At 49.0% G+C, this 14,286-nt stretch overlaps 1 protein-coding gene across 1 annotated transcript; it reads right to left on the bottom strand.

Annotated features, from left to right (window-relative positions):
• Positions 1 to 4,143: 4,143 nt before the first annotated feature.
• Positions 4,144 to 11,654, bottom strand: DMRT3 (doublesex and mab-3 related transcription factor 3). The gene is made up of 2 exons (XM_054054952.1): positions 11,258 to 11,654; positions 4,144 to 5,108 (listed from the first exon to the last, which is right to left on the bottom strand). The coding sequence occupies exons 1-2, from the start codon at positions 11,652 to 11,654 to the stop codon at positions 4,144 to 4,146; spliced, it is 1,362 nt and encodes a 453-aa protein (XP_053910927.1).
• Positions 11,655 to 14,286: the final 2,632 nt, after the last annotated feature.

Genomic DNA, 14,286 nt, shown 5'->3' on the forward strand with positions numbered 1-14,286 from the left:
AATTTTATTTTCCAGTAATGACAATATGCAATATCACGTAAGAAATGAAATTGAAGAATTGATCTTATTCTTCAAATACAGGATAGCTCCAATATTAAAATTAACATATAAATTTAGCATCAATCTTATTTCCCCACTCACGTCCGCTGAGTAAATGCACATAAAGAATGAATCACTGAAACAGTATACTGAGAGAATCAAAGTCATTTTTCAAAGGTGTCAGCACAAATGTGAGGTGAGCCTGTTTACCAAGCATCCAACAAATGTGTTGCAAAGGTGGCCCTTCAGATCCAAAGGAGGGCAAGCTGGGGACCCCCAGTGGGAGCGGCACAACCACCAGCAAAGACAAGGTAGGGGAGAGTTTGGGACAGAACATCTCCATTGCACTGTGCTTACCCCCATCCTGACTCTTCCCTTATATACAGGTATGTGAACTGATGGAGAATGTAGGCATCACATTAACACGGCATTCCTCTGAGGAAGAAATTATTCTTGGTTTTGTTTACATTGTCATTGGCCTTATCTACCTTGTCAACTCTATAGGTTAATGAGCAGGGAATTAAGCAGTGTGCCTCTGTGGCAGCAACCGAACTCTGCAGAGTGCACTGCACCACTGCTGATGACAGGCAGAGCCATGGGCAGAAAGAGCTTCCCCTGGCGATGCCCATTGGTTTTGTGCACCCACAGAGATTTAACAGTGAAATCACCTGCCTGGCAGGAGAAAAAACTGCCCCAGGGTACCCCAGATTTCCATGGGGGCAGCTGCTCAACTGGAAGCAGGAACTATGCAGGGGGTAAGGGATGAAGCTATCTTGCTCCAAGAAAGACGCAGCAGCTCTAGCACCCAGGAAAAAGAAAAGAAGAGGCTCCTTGGTTTCTGGCCTTCATTAGAGACTTCCCAAGGCTCAAGCCATTATTCATGATGCTTAAACTCATTTGTTTTCTGCTGGCGTTTTTTGAACATCAATGCTTCCAGCTTTACCTCTCCTCACCCAAACATCTTCTCTCTTCCGCAGCATGAAGCATTTGCTCCGACATGGAAATACCCTTTTTTACCACAAGATAAAGCTGGAAAACCGAGTTTGGGTGTCATACTCCCGAGCTTTTCCATACGCCATGGGAAAGGATGCTCCACTGCTGCAGGCACTCTGCAGGCTGAGAGTACAGCCCTGCTGCTGCCAGCTGTGGTGACACAGCTGTCAGCTTCCCCAGAAAAACCATGGCATGAGCAAGGCCCACCAGCTCCTGCTGCGGTCCCCAGCTTGTCAGACCCCTTGGACTAGTGCAGAAAAGGAGCTCCCTTGCATCTCGGCTGTCCATGCTGCAAAGATAGGTGCGGGTGGATATCCCCCACCAGCATAGCGAGGGTCTGAGGAACAGGTCCTGGCACTCAAAGTGCAGAAAGAGGTTCTCTCAACACACCAAAGACCTATGCTGTGTGGCAGCTAGAGGTTAAATCTTATACTTGCATGTACTTGCCTGGAAAATACAGTTAGGTAGATAAAGTGATTTCTCAAAGGTATCGTTGCAGGCCAATTAACATTTTTTAAAATGTTAATTTAAATTTTAATTTTAAATGTTAATTTTAAATGTAAACTTTTGCATAGCCAAAATATTATGTGGTCAAACAAAAAAACATTGTTCAACACCAAAACTTGCATTTTTTATTTTGAATGCATTTAGGCTTACTTTATTTAAAAAAAAAGTGAATTGAGTCAAAAGATATTTTATAACACTAGACAAGGATTATTTTAACTTGTTGCTTTTTCAGAAAACACTTTATCAGAAGACACCTAATTAAAAATATCATACCATGGAATATGCATTTTTCATGACAAATGTTTAGTCTTGCTATAGTTCACTCCACATTTGCCAAGGATCATCTTCTTTGAAAGATGTGCCTGAGTTCCAAGATGTCAAATTTCTGTGCTCTAAAAACCCTCGGGCTATACTGCATAATGCCGCTGTGAGCTTTTACAGGTGGCACTGTTTGGTCTTTCTGCTGGAGATGATTTGCCCTCTGTAGCGGGAGGACGAGGAGATGGGAGAGGGGTAGCAAAAAATATTTCATTTCTTGTATAGGGGTGCCTACACAAAGGCTTCTGCTGGAGGGAAATCTGCTTGGTGTGTGAGCTCAAAACCAGAACTCTTTCACCTATCAGGTCTTATCTAGCGTTTGACATTTAATTTCTTCAGGATGTTGGAACACAGCAGGTTACTACCTCATCCTTTTCTCTTTGCAAGACCAAGCCTATTTTACCTAGTACTTGTCTCTCTAGAGTGGCTGGAAGATGAATTTGTTTACAAGTGTCATGTAAGTGCAGGCAAATTAGTCACTACAAATCTGTAATTCTGCATTTATGAAAATTCCAAGTGGTTTCACATGCACAATTCCGTAAGGGAAGCTATTAATTTTCTTTTCTCCCTCTGGCTGCCTTTACGTTTTTGCTCTGTAGCATTACCAACAAATTGCTTTTCTGAACAGGCTGGGAAATTATGCAAGGAAAAGTATCTCTCTGTTTGTTTATCCCCTATAGAAAATAAAATCGTTATTTTATTCTCCCGGTTTTGTGCATGTTCTGTAACCTTATATAACGCAGGATTCATTGAGTGCACAAACCTTACAAAATATTAAATGCCAGATGAGAACACAGGCATTCATATCAGCAATGACATCCGATAGCATGCCTGATTTATAATACAGTTTCAAAGCCCATCTGCTTTAAAGTCCAACTTCAGGGCAGCCTCAGTTGTTTTTGAGGTGTGGGACCAATCCTACCTGACAGCCATTTCAGCTGCATTCAGAGGCGTGTTTTGGAAAAGCCAACTGTCAGGCAGATGCAGTCACTTGTGAATGATTGAAAAAATGGCACTAAAACCTTTAAGTGGACAATTAATTTAGTGGCATTCCTCATCAGAAGCAATTCCTACTATTACTCCGACATACATAAGATATGCAGTGTAATCAGTGCATGCAAACATGCAATAAATTGTTCAAACCATTACTTTTCTAAATTTAGGGAAGTTGCCATTTGGCTAAATATTATTTTAAAGAAATGCCTGCTATTACATCCTATTTCCTTTTCTCTACTTCTACAGTACAGGAAAAAAAGAGATGCTTCTGAAGCACCAGGAGAGCCTTTTTTTCTGCTTGCTGCGACTGTAGCAAGCTCTGCTTTCCTCAGCTGAGTGTGGAAGTGTCTGCAGTACATACTCAAGAGACCTCAGCTTCCCTGACAATAAAATTATCCTGATCTTAGTCACAAGATACAAGGCAGGGAAGAAGAACCTGGATTTGGAAAAAGAAGTTTCCCTCCACTGCAGTTGCTGGAGCTGGACATTTTAACCCTGGCTGAGGACTAATCAGCTCTCTATCCTCAGAAATGTTATTTGCCCAGTAAAAATGACATAAACCAAGATCATCATCTTAGTTTATTTTTCTAGGGTCCTTAGCATGCTACATTAACCTGACAATGCTTAATCTGGTGTTCATTTCACAATACACTTCATGCAATTCACAGCTGTAATTGGTTTTACACTGACATTACACATTTCGACCTAGCCATGGGAAAAGAATAACTCTTAATATTATTTCTCTGAAAAGCATCCAAGTTCAAAATGGCACAGAAGCAGCTCATGCTAGTTTCGTGTGCATAATTCTTTATTCTTCTTTTTCTTCCACTGCAATGATGACCACTGGCATAATATTGTAAGGTCCTTGTTTTAGTCCATTTGCAATTGAACTACGTTTGTTTAATTTCATATGTCCTGAGGAGTTCTCTCTTATAAAACAGCATTCAAGTATTCTAGTTTAACATCCCCATTTTTCTGAGTTAAGGAACAAAGTAGACTTCGGGCTTCTGTTTAAATTATGAGTCTTCTGGAATCCCATAACTAACAGCCATAAAGTCTTCCTTTGTAACACACACTCAGGTCTAAAGCCAGAATATTGCTATTTGGCATTATCCAGTGAAGTGCAAGAAATTAAATAAGTTATGTCTTTATTGCTATAGTACAATACCAAGCAAAGTCACTTTTTAACACAATTGCAAGGGTTTCGTCAAGTAGATGTCCCTCCTCTTAGGGCCTAGTAGTTCAGCTGCACTGCAAGTATCACGTAGCTATCACATGTCAGAAGTCAATCTATGAAGACGTGTTGAGTATTCTTGAGTCTGAAGAGTCAGACCTTTCATCATACTCATCTTCTGTGTATATTGGCTGCTTAGACACAATAGGACACCCATCATCAGGGATTGAGACCCTAGGATCTTCTGATGAGCGGGAAGGAAGGACAGGTGAGCTTCGGAAAACACTGGCTGAATTGCTAGAGAAAGGACTGACATACTGGGACCGCAGCTGGTACTGCTGCTGCAGTGTCATGGTGTTCCACAGGGTGACATCATTGGGCAGGAATGGGGTGGACTGGTTTCTTGCCAAAGTATTCCTCAGCATCAGTGGGTAGCGTGGAGGCTGAGGGAAAGGATGCTGCAAAGGTACGGCCAGAGGGTTTGGCATGACATTACTGGAATCAGCAGAGAACCTCAGCGTGTCGGGAACCCTAAATGCTGAGCCCACAGACCACTTCGAAGAGGAAATAGGATACGAACTCAGTGTGTGTTCAAAAATGTGCCCATTAGAAGGTAAAATGAGACCATCAGATTCTGTAGAAGTTCTCTCTCCACTGGCCACTGAAGACCGACTGGACAGGAGAACCTCTACAGCACTCACCAGATCACCACCACACCCCTTCAGGATCAACTCCAGCACAGTTGGCTTTTGGTTAGGGAAGATCTTTTTCAAGACTTCAAGTGGAGGTCTGTTGGCTTTCAAACTGAAAGGTAAAGAGACTGTCCCAGAAGGACCTTCTATCAAGAGGTGATTCTGCTCTGGGTGGTACCTGGGGCTGTCTGGACGGCTCTCTGTGTTCCCGCCATTTTTCTGAACTGCATAACCAACCTCATCCACTGAAACAATTTCAGGGCTTTCAGGGGTGAAGCAACTTTTGGGTTTAGTCATATCTGGGGAACTCCTTTGGTCTGCATCTTTGTCACTGTAGGTCTCGGCATTGTCTGCTCCACTGGCATCACCCAACCGCTCCTCATTCACGTCTGCAAAGAGAAAGTAGAGAAATTAATGAAAAACTGGGCCAAAAGTTTTTACAGACATTTTAGGACATCGTCTTCTCAAAGTCCACAGAGCAGGATCCTGGGGCTGGGGGTGGTGGAAGAATTTTTCACAGAGATTCTGCTAAAATTAAGGTCTTTTTGCAATACCTCATGAGAACAAAACTGTGAAAGAATAATGTGACATGGTCTAACCATTTTATGCTGCTTTATAGATAGCTGTCTCACTCTCCCATGTACAAGAAAAGAAGCAGTGGTCATTTCTCAGCTCCGTAAAATACGCTGTTATCAATCCTATCTCACTGGTTACAAAGCAGAAACATACAACCCAAGTGCATGTTTTCTCAGAAGAACTTCAGCATCTTCACATCATAATTCCTTGCTAGCACCATCTCACTGTGAGCTGAAGATATCCAGGGGGCAGTCAGGAGACCAAAATTCCCTCTGCAAGTCCAATGGCATTGGTGAGCCACTCCATCATCACTACTGGCTGAAGGTTAAAGAAGCCTTCAAATAGATCTGTGTATTCCATTTCTGGCTCTGCAGAAACTGGTTCCTTTCCCAGGAATTGCAGGCTTTTCCTTCAAACCCTGGTGCACAGTTGATACCTTGGCTCATTAGAGTCTAGAAAAATCTGGTTTGGAGAGGACCTCTGGAAGTAATGTGGTCCAACCTCCTGTTCAAAGCATGAGTAACCTAAAACATAAAGCAGGTTGCTCATGTCCCCGCTCAGCTGAGTTTTAAATAATTCCAGAGATGGAGACTCTACCACCTCTCTCAGTACTTGCTCCAGGTACCTTCCTTTATATGTGCTAAACTAAGAAGGGTAAGAGCGGAGTATAGGACTGAAAACAAGCCCATTGACCATGTTGTCTCCAGATGGATAGTCAAAAATAGGCATACCACAAATCTCTCATCACATTGTTAATGCCTGGGCAGAGTACAGAAACCTTTGAAATAAAACTTCTTGTCAGAAAGAAGAAGAGGAGAAGAAAAAGAGCCTCTTCTTCTCTTTCAAGCTTTGAAAGAGAAGCTGGACTCTTTGACTGCTTTCACAGCTTATTCACAAGGTAGGCAAGATATTTGCTTCAGATTGTTCACAGTTATTTCCCAAGAACGGTGTTCAGTTGGCCTTCATAATACAGCATAATGTCGACTTCCTTGGGAAGTATCAGTGATTGAGGAAAGGGTCCTTGTCCAATTTGCAGGCAACAACACCTGCTTTAACTGCACAGGGCAGTCCTTTTAAACACATATACGTGAAAGACCAACTGCAGAAACCAATACAACTAGGTGCTCAGTTTCTCAAGCCCCTAGTAATTAGCCCAACTAAATAAAGAAGCTATGAGAAGCAAGCAAAGGTTCCCAAAATGTGTTAGTGATCACTCCTGCCCAATCAAGATGGAACAAAGGCATGCAACCACCTGAACCTTAACTGCTCATCACAGACAGCTCTGCCTTCTTCTCACCCCAGGAACAGACAGGGCGTTTCCCCATGTAGCAGATTAAATTTAGCATTCAACAAATTAGCTCGCAACAAGCTCTGTTCGTGTAATTTACCCACCTTAAGCAAGGAGTCAGGGTCTCAGCAAGACTGCACTGAGTGAGAAGCCACTGTGCTCACCAGAAAGGGAGCTACAAATAAGTACAAAGTCCTGGCAGAGCACACAGCCTGTCAGCCAGTGTGGCAAAGGGAGGTTCTCCTTTTGAGAATGGCTGTGCCAGGCAGAAATTATGGGCCATCCTACAGAGCTGTGGAATGCTGCTGGTTTGGTCTGGCAAAGATGAGCACAGGAGTGGGGCTGAGGAATATGAGATGGCCTTTTGAATATGGGAATGTTTGCCAGTATCAAACTGGCAATGTGTATCCTTTTGAGGAGCTAGTGAAACCTGGTATAGCTCATAAGAAATTTGAAAAATACATGAGGATCACACTACCTTTCTCTCCTAATCCCTTCACATGACCATAGTCACACATTTATTATGAAAGACAGGATGCTAAGAATAATCCCCTTCTGAGTGAATGGGCAACTTACATATTGAAGGGTTGCAGCACAGTATAAGGACAGCTAATTACTTCTGTCCTTGTCTTGCCAGAGTGCAAGATGTATTAAAGGGAGACAATAGTCCCAATTTTCACATAAATAAATCGCACTGTCATACCAAAATTACCAAATGGATGACATGCAGGTAGAGCGTATTTCAGAGGAACAAGCTTTTCCAGTGTATCTTTATGGGCTGACAACAAGGACCACCGGAGAGAAAACATATGCTAAAAAAAAAAAAAAAAAAAAAAAAGGAATCAGATTTGACCTAATACACTCACCAATCCTTACAAATAATTATATTTTAAATATATTTCAGGTTTGTTTAGTTTTCAGTACCCTTATGAGTTTTGGCTAAAAATTTTGATCAAATTCTGAAAACTCATCTTGCTGAAGTTCACATCTTTATCATCAGGAGGCTGCACAGACCCCGACTCCCAGCCTTGCACAGCAACCACCTCCTCGTACAGCACAGATCACAGCGGAGCATCTCACCAGATCCTCAGACTCACAGGGTGGAAACCGTAAAAGAAGATTTCAGTGATTTAAATATAACGTTGCCGTTAACACAAGGAGGATTATCCTCCTTTTTGTTAATACGGTGTTCGGATGCTATTGTATTTTTTTATGGGAGCTTTTTCTGTCCTGCGATGCCGGGCCGTGTTTCCAGCGCTGCAGCACCGGGATCGGGAGGGACAGATGAGCCGCTTACCTGGAGTATTCCCGGTGTTTTCCTGCCCGGCAGGCCTCATTTTGACTATGCTTTTTCCTCACCTAAACACCACTTCCCCACCAGGCACAGGGCACGGGGAGGGCCGGGCGGAAAGTGTCTTGCGGGGACTGTCCCCACTTCCCTGTGGGAATTGCCGAGGCAGGGGGTTTCGTTTGTTTAAAACGTGCACAAAGCAGCAGTCGCTAAACAAACAAAGATTTGGGGACACGCATATAAACGTCTTTACGTGGGCACTGAATTGTAAGAATATCACATGCCTGTATTAATCCTAAATATCTACATCTGCAGGTACAATAATATTGCGTTTAGAATACACAACCTGCCGCTCTCAGCCAAAGGTATTTCACCGCTTGTAAGCTTCACATGAGAATGCTCTAGGCTTTAATAAAGAAATTTCATCCTCAGATATTTTCTGTGTTTCTGGGGTCTGACTGTTTGGTTGGTTTTTTTTTATTTCTCCTCACATCTTCTGTTTCAAACTTCCTGCATTTAAATATCCACTTTGCCAGCCCTGAGGAAACCAGGGAAATTATTGTCTTATCCAATCAAAACAGTGGAGTATTCATCAAATAATACACACGCAGAGACAGATACACATGAAACAGTACAAGTGGGATAATCGTGCATGCGTTCACGGTAAAATCTACATTAATAAATAAAGCTGCTACGAATTTGGAATAATGTGTATCCCAATTTTTCCTTGCCTATTTATACATTGAGGATCGTGGGGCAAATATTGTAAAGGGGCCAAATAAAAGTAAAATGAGTGAGAAAGAGAAGCCGTTCTCCTCGAGTTAATAACTTGTCTGGAAACCTTGATGCAATACTTTGGAACCAAATTTGATCTCTTGATATTCCCACAGCTGACTCTGTTAAAGCAGCTTGCACTTTGATTGTTAGGACAGCTTTCTGCAGCATAGATTTTCTTGGATACCCAAAACATCTGCTATTTTCCCTATTTCTACTATTAGAATAGAACTATCATAAAGCCACATAAAGATAAGATCGAGTAAAACACGGGGCTTTGGGGGTGGAAGGTTTTTTTGTTTGTTTGGGGTTTTATTTTCTGTTTCTCTGGCTTGTTTTTTTAATTTACTTGCACTCTAGAATTTCTTTCTTCCCTATCTTCAAAGATCTAAGGCACTTCGCAGGGGACTGGCCACTGTTCCCAGACTAACACAGCCACTGCTGCGTTGCATTAAGAAGGTGGCTCTGAGATTAACCGAAGACTTAATACAGAGACATATTAATCACTTTAAAGCCTCGATAACTATTATTAAGACCGAAAAATGCAACTTCTCCTCATGTGGGAGATAGAAGTTCATGAACACAGTATCAGACGAAGGATTGTTCTGGCGAGTGCAACAGGGATAGTTTTCTAGGCGCGTTATTTGCACAAAGCACAACTTTGCAGTTATCCCAGAGAAATGAATAGTGCTGGCAAGAATAAAAATAAACGGATCTGATTCTACCGTACATCGGGAAATACTTTCCCCGTACTGGAAACACTTTCCGAGAGGTTAATGTCCGGGGAGAGACAGTAGAAAAAGGGTGGGCTGGAGAGCGAACAACTACATCCTCTGTTCTGATGACGGGTTTCATACAGGGAGCGGGGAGAGAGGGAGGGAAAGCGGTGCCGTAAGCAGCGGTCAGGACGGCTGGAATTAAACCGGTTACCAGGTTAAACGGAGCCTGGTGGCAGGTGACAGAAGGGACCCCTCCGAGGAGGAGGACATAATTTTACGTTTTGCTCTCACACATAAGTTCATCAAGGTGGGAAATTAACCCTCTGTAACAATCGGAGATCTTGGGCGGGGCAGGTAAGCTCTGTGCAACCGGGGCTGCTCCTCGACACCCCGGTCCCAGGCGGGGGTGCCTCGTCTCTCAAAACCCGGGGGGATCACGGGGAGCCTCACCGGGGGCAGGAGACTGCGCCGCATCTCCTGATTTATTAACATCTCCGTTATTTTTCCCCCCATCTCTGTAAAGCTGTTAGCAGAAAGTGCTGACTGGCTGGCAAGGAAGAATTTCTCATCAATACACTTTGATTGTATTTTGCAAACAAAATGCCCGTTGCTTGGTAACATTTCACTTGAGCCTGACCTTCCCCAAAAGTTATTGCTATCAGATTCGATTTACACTGTCCTCCCGTGATTACTGTAATCTTTTAAACTGGGAAGTTCATATATCAGGGGGAAGAAAAGTTAGGCGTGCAAGTCGATACCGTTCCTATCCGCCAGATTTATATCTTGCTGGAGAAGTTTATTTGTTTCACTTTCTGGAAGGGGCCAAGGAGCCTTTTTTCCTCGTTTTTCCACCCCTCAGGCTGGGGGCGGAGAGGCTCCGCGTTGCCAGACGGGAATTCGGGGACTGGAGGGACCCCAAAGCCGCTGCCCTGGAGAATGGCCCGAGGAATGGGGAGGAGATGCGGGAGACGCGGAGATGCAGAAGCGGGGGCAGGCGGGAGGGAGCGGGTCTCCTACGACCTCGGGCCCAGCGGCTGTGTCTTCCCTAGAGCTGGGAGAGCAGAGCCTCCTGCGGGGACCTTGGCGGACGCCTTCGGGGCCGGAGCAGCTCGGTTCCCTACCCGCCCCCTCCGTGGGCTATTCCCACGGAGGCTCCGGCTGCCGGGCAGCGAGCCATAAGGAGTCGAGCCGTGCGGGAACCCCGAAGATTTGCCATTCCCCGGCCGGAACTCCGCGGAAAATCCCGTCCCGGTGGCCGCTTATCAGCGGAGCGGGGGTGTCCCGTGATGGAAAGCTGTCGGGTCCCGCTCGGGCACGGGGGAAGGGGACGTTGCGCTAATTTTGCGTCCAGAAAAGTGTCTTACCGGCAGGTCGCATGCACAAGGCGGTGGCTGAGCACGGCGGTGCCTGGGTCTGCATCCACCACCTGCCGAGAGCTTCCCCCGAGGCAGCCCGGCTAAGGGATGCCAAAACAACCAGCTCTCCCCGCTCCCCACGGCCCTCCTTGCTCAGCGGAAACCCTCCAGCTCCCGGCCCCGAAGCTCCTCGTGCGGGTTTCGTCCCGCAGCGCGGCGCCCTGCGTGCGGGGAGCGGCTCCAGCCAGCTCCGTGGGACCGGGAGCGGCGAAGGGACAGGCGGCTGCGATCCGCGAGGGATGCGGGCGCTGCCCAGACGGCCTGGGGGCACGTGGAGGGGCCGGGTGGCATCGGCGACATCCCCTCCGCTGTCCCACCCAAGGAGGGAGCCCGGTGCTCCGCGGCTCCGCGCCGTGGAAGAGCGACGGAGCGCTCTCTCCGGGCTTCCCCTCCGACCCCTTCCCGCGGCGCCCGTCGAGGGGAAGGGAAATCCGTCAGCCCATCCCCGCGGTCTCCCGTCGCCGCCCCGTCTCACCTGCCTTGGGGAGCGGCCCCGGGGGCGGCTCGGCTGCCCAGCGCAGGGCGGCGGCGGCCAGCTCTGCCCTCGGCGGGGTGAGGGGCGGCGGGGCGGGGGGCTCGGCGGCGGCCGGCAGGGCTCGCAGGGAGTCCGGGAGGAGGCTCTCCAGGCTCTCGTTGGCCTGCTGCCGGCGCAGCGCCACCTGCGCGGCCATCACCCGCTGCCGCTCGATGATGAGGATGCACTTCTCGCAGGTGCAGTCCTTGAAGCGGCAGTAGCGCTTGTGCCCCTTCAGCCAGGACAGCACGCCGTGGTTGCGGCACCGGGCGCACTTGGGCGTGCGCTGCAGCGGAGCCCGCGGCGGCTGCGACACCGGGCCGCCCATGTAGAGGTACGGGGAGCCGTAGCCGTTCATGCCGGGGGGAGAAGGGAGCGGCAGGGGGGGCGCGGATGGAAGCCGGGGCGCCTCTGCCCGCGGGATCGGGGATGGGGGCGCGGCCCCGGGCCGGCGGGGGTGGCCGCGGTGGCACCGGCGGGTGGAGCGCTGCCGCCGGCCGGAGCGACACTGCCGCTGCCCGCGCAGCCCCGGCAAGACCAGCGCCCCTCCGCCCGCCCCCCGCCCGCCCCCCTCCGCCACCCACCTTCCCCGCCGGGGGGATGGAGGGAGAGAAGGAGGGAGGGAGGGGGAGAGAGGAGGAGGAGGAGGGTCGGGGAGAGGGGGGGGCTCTGCCCCGCCGCCGAGGTGGCCCGAGAGGTCCGTCCCACAGCGGGCCGGGGACTCTGCCGCTCAGCCTTGCACCCGGGAGACTTCCCGAGCCCCCGCGTCGCTGGGATGTCAAAGCCCTGGCGGGGGACGGGGGACGGGGGGGGGGGGGGGGGGGGGCGTTTCGAAGGCTTTTTCGACCCCTTCTACGGCTCGCAGGTCCCTACGAGAGGCGGCAGGGTGCGCGGCTGCTGCCGACCCCCCACCCCTGCCGGGTGCAGCGAGGGGGTCCAGTCTAAAGTTCTATCGAAGTTTTGAAGCTGCCCGGGAGCAGCTGCCTCCAGCCGCGCTCTGTATCCGCGACCCCGCGGGATCGCGACGCGGAGTTTAAGAGATTATCAGGTGTCCGCTACCCCTTCTGAGCCCCTCGCCGCGGCGGCTACCGAGAGGCAAACGATGGCTACAGGAAGGCACGTGCAATGCGGGGCAAGTCAGAGCGCTTGCAATGTCTTTGATGTGTCTCATGCGGCGGGGTGGTGATTTTCCTTCTCTCCGGGAGGTTTCTCACTGGAACACGGATATTTCCGATACGGCATGGAGAATTTAAATTCAAAAGTAATATATTAGTGAAAGAAGGTACGGGATTACGGACTGGAGGGGGGGAAACAAATTCGCTGCAAGCTTTTGTCCGCCCGCGCACCGGTGCTTAGCGGCACGCAGCTCTGCCTGAACCCCAACCCATTTCCCTCCCTGAAGTCTCCCCTGCTCTCCCTAGGCACCCCTCCACCGTAACCTGTGCAGGGGACAAACCATTTAACGAGGGTGCGTGATTAGAAAATCAGATTTAAAACTCGGGAGACACTTCGCCGGAGAGAATAAACAGCACAGCGTGTGCTATCAAGGTATTTGCGGGATATTTCATCATTTGGCTCTTTCCTCATAGCTTTTCTACTTCTAAGGGAAGAGGGACCTAGGGAGATTTTTCTCCCAAGGTTGTGTGAGAACCTCGGAGAAGAAACTTGGGAGAAGGATGAGCTCGCCATGGGGAACACCCTCTCCCGCCGTTTACCGCACGGAATGCCATCGAATCGGGCTAGGGGAACAGTCCGTTCTCCTTCGGCGCCGGTGGGATGTCCTTTTCCTATCTGCCGGGACAGCCCCGCAGCCCCCGTACCGCGAACCGGCCTCCCCTGCGGGGCATCTTCTGCACTCACGAGTCCCCGTCGAGGGGAGAAACCCAAACCCTCGGTGTCTCCTCCGCGGGACAAATAAATACCGCCGCCCTCGGGAATCCGTTCTCCCGAAAAGAAGAAGCGGGATGCGAGTAGTGGCGCAGGAGGAGTGGCACGGTGGGATGGGGGGATCTTGTCCTGGCTTCGGGCCGGGGGCCCCTCTCTCGCTTGGCTGCACACCGGGCGTTTAGGCTGAAACACTCGTTTGATATAGTGCCGTAATCCTTTTCTGATACTTGATGGGAATGTTTTCGGTGTCCTAGTATTTGACAACATCTCTCCATAGCGCCAGGGTCGTATTTATGTTAGCAAAACGTCCCCTGCCTGAAAATCTATTGTAACCCAATACCTGACAACCTCAGTTCCCACTTCTGCTGGCAGAAAAGGTTTATTCAAGCACATAATGGGATCCCAGCAGAAAGCTTTTCAGAAGAAGGGGCTATGGTAAACTGCACCACATGAACTCCGTTTCCAGGGCTATTAAGCTTTTAATTGGAAAATAGCAGAGGAAATTTCCAGGTGACTATAACGTGTTAGCAAGTTAGCGCCCAGAAGAATAGACTGGAATAGAATGAATGTGCGAAACATATGCTCCAAATAGCATTTAGCGGAAAGGGGCCGAAGAGCCGGCCTTTGGGAGAAAGAAACACCGACGGGTCGGGCAGGGACGGGGGCCAGGCTGGGAACACGAAATCGGCCCGAGTCCGCTGGCGCTTCGCTATTTTTCGATGCGGAGCCGCTCGCGGCAGCCGGCGCTGCCGCCCAGGGAAGGGGGAAAGGAGAGTGTTTCCCGGTGTTTGCACTGCTCCAAAATAAGTGTTTGTGGAGGGGGTGGTTCGCGGGAAGCAGGGTCACCGTGGAGGGGATGCGAGGGGCAGGGTGAGTTTCAGACACACCGCACCAAACCTGCTTTTAGGCAACAGTGAAAAGCGTTACAGTGAAAAGACAGAAGGTCAAATTATCGACGATTCGCCACTCGGAGAGCTACTCCGGGTGGGTCTGGACGTCCGTGTTGTCATATCATAAGGAGGGAGAGGAGCACATGCCAGCCGGGCTGGGCTGCGTGGCGGGGCGCTGGAGGGGAGCGAAACTTCACGGCAGACTTCGGGGAA

The sequence above is a fragment of the Cuculus canorus genome, chromosome Z (genome assembly GCF_017976375.1).
Source record: "Cuculus canorus isolate bCucCan1 chromosome Z, bCucCan1.pri, whole genome shotgun sequence".
Lineage (NCBI taxonomy): Eukaryota > Metazoa > Chordata > Aves > Cuculiformes > Cuculidae > Cuculus > Cuculus canorus.

Coding starts and splice junctions, on each gene's coding strand:
- DMRT3 (XM_054054952.1), bottom strand. CDS start 11,654: ATGAACGGCTACGGCTCCCCGTACCTCTACATGGGCGGCCCGGTGTCG. Junction 5,109..11,257: donor GGGGCCGCTCCCCAAGGCAG/GTGAGACGGGGC, acceptor TTCTCTTTGCAG/ACGTGAATGAGGAGCGGTTG.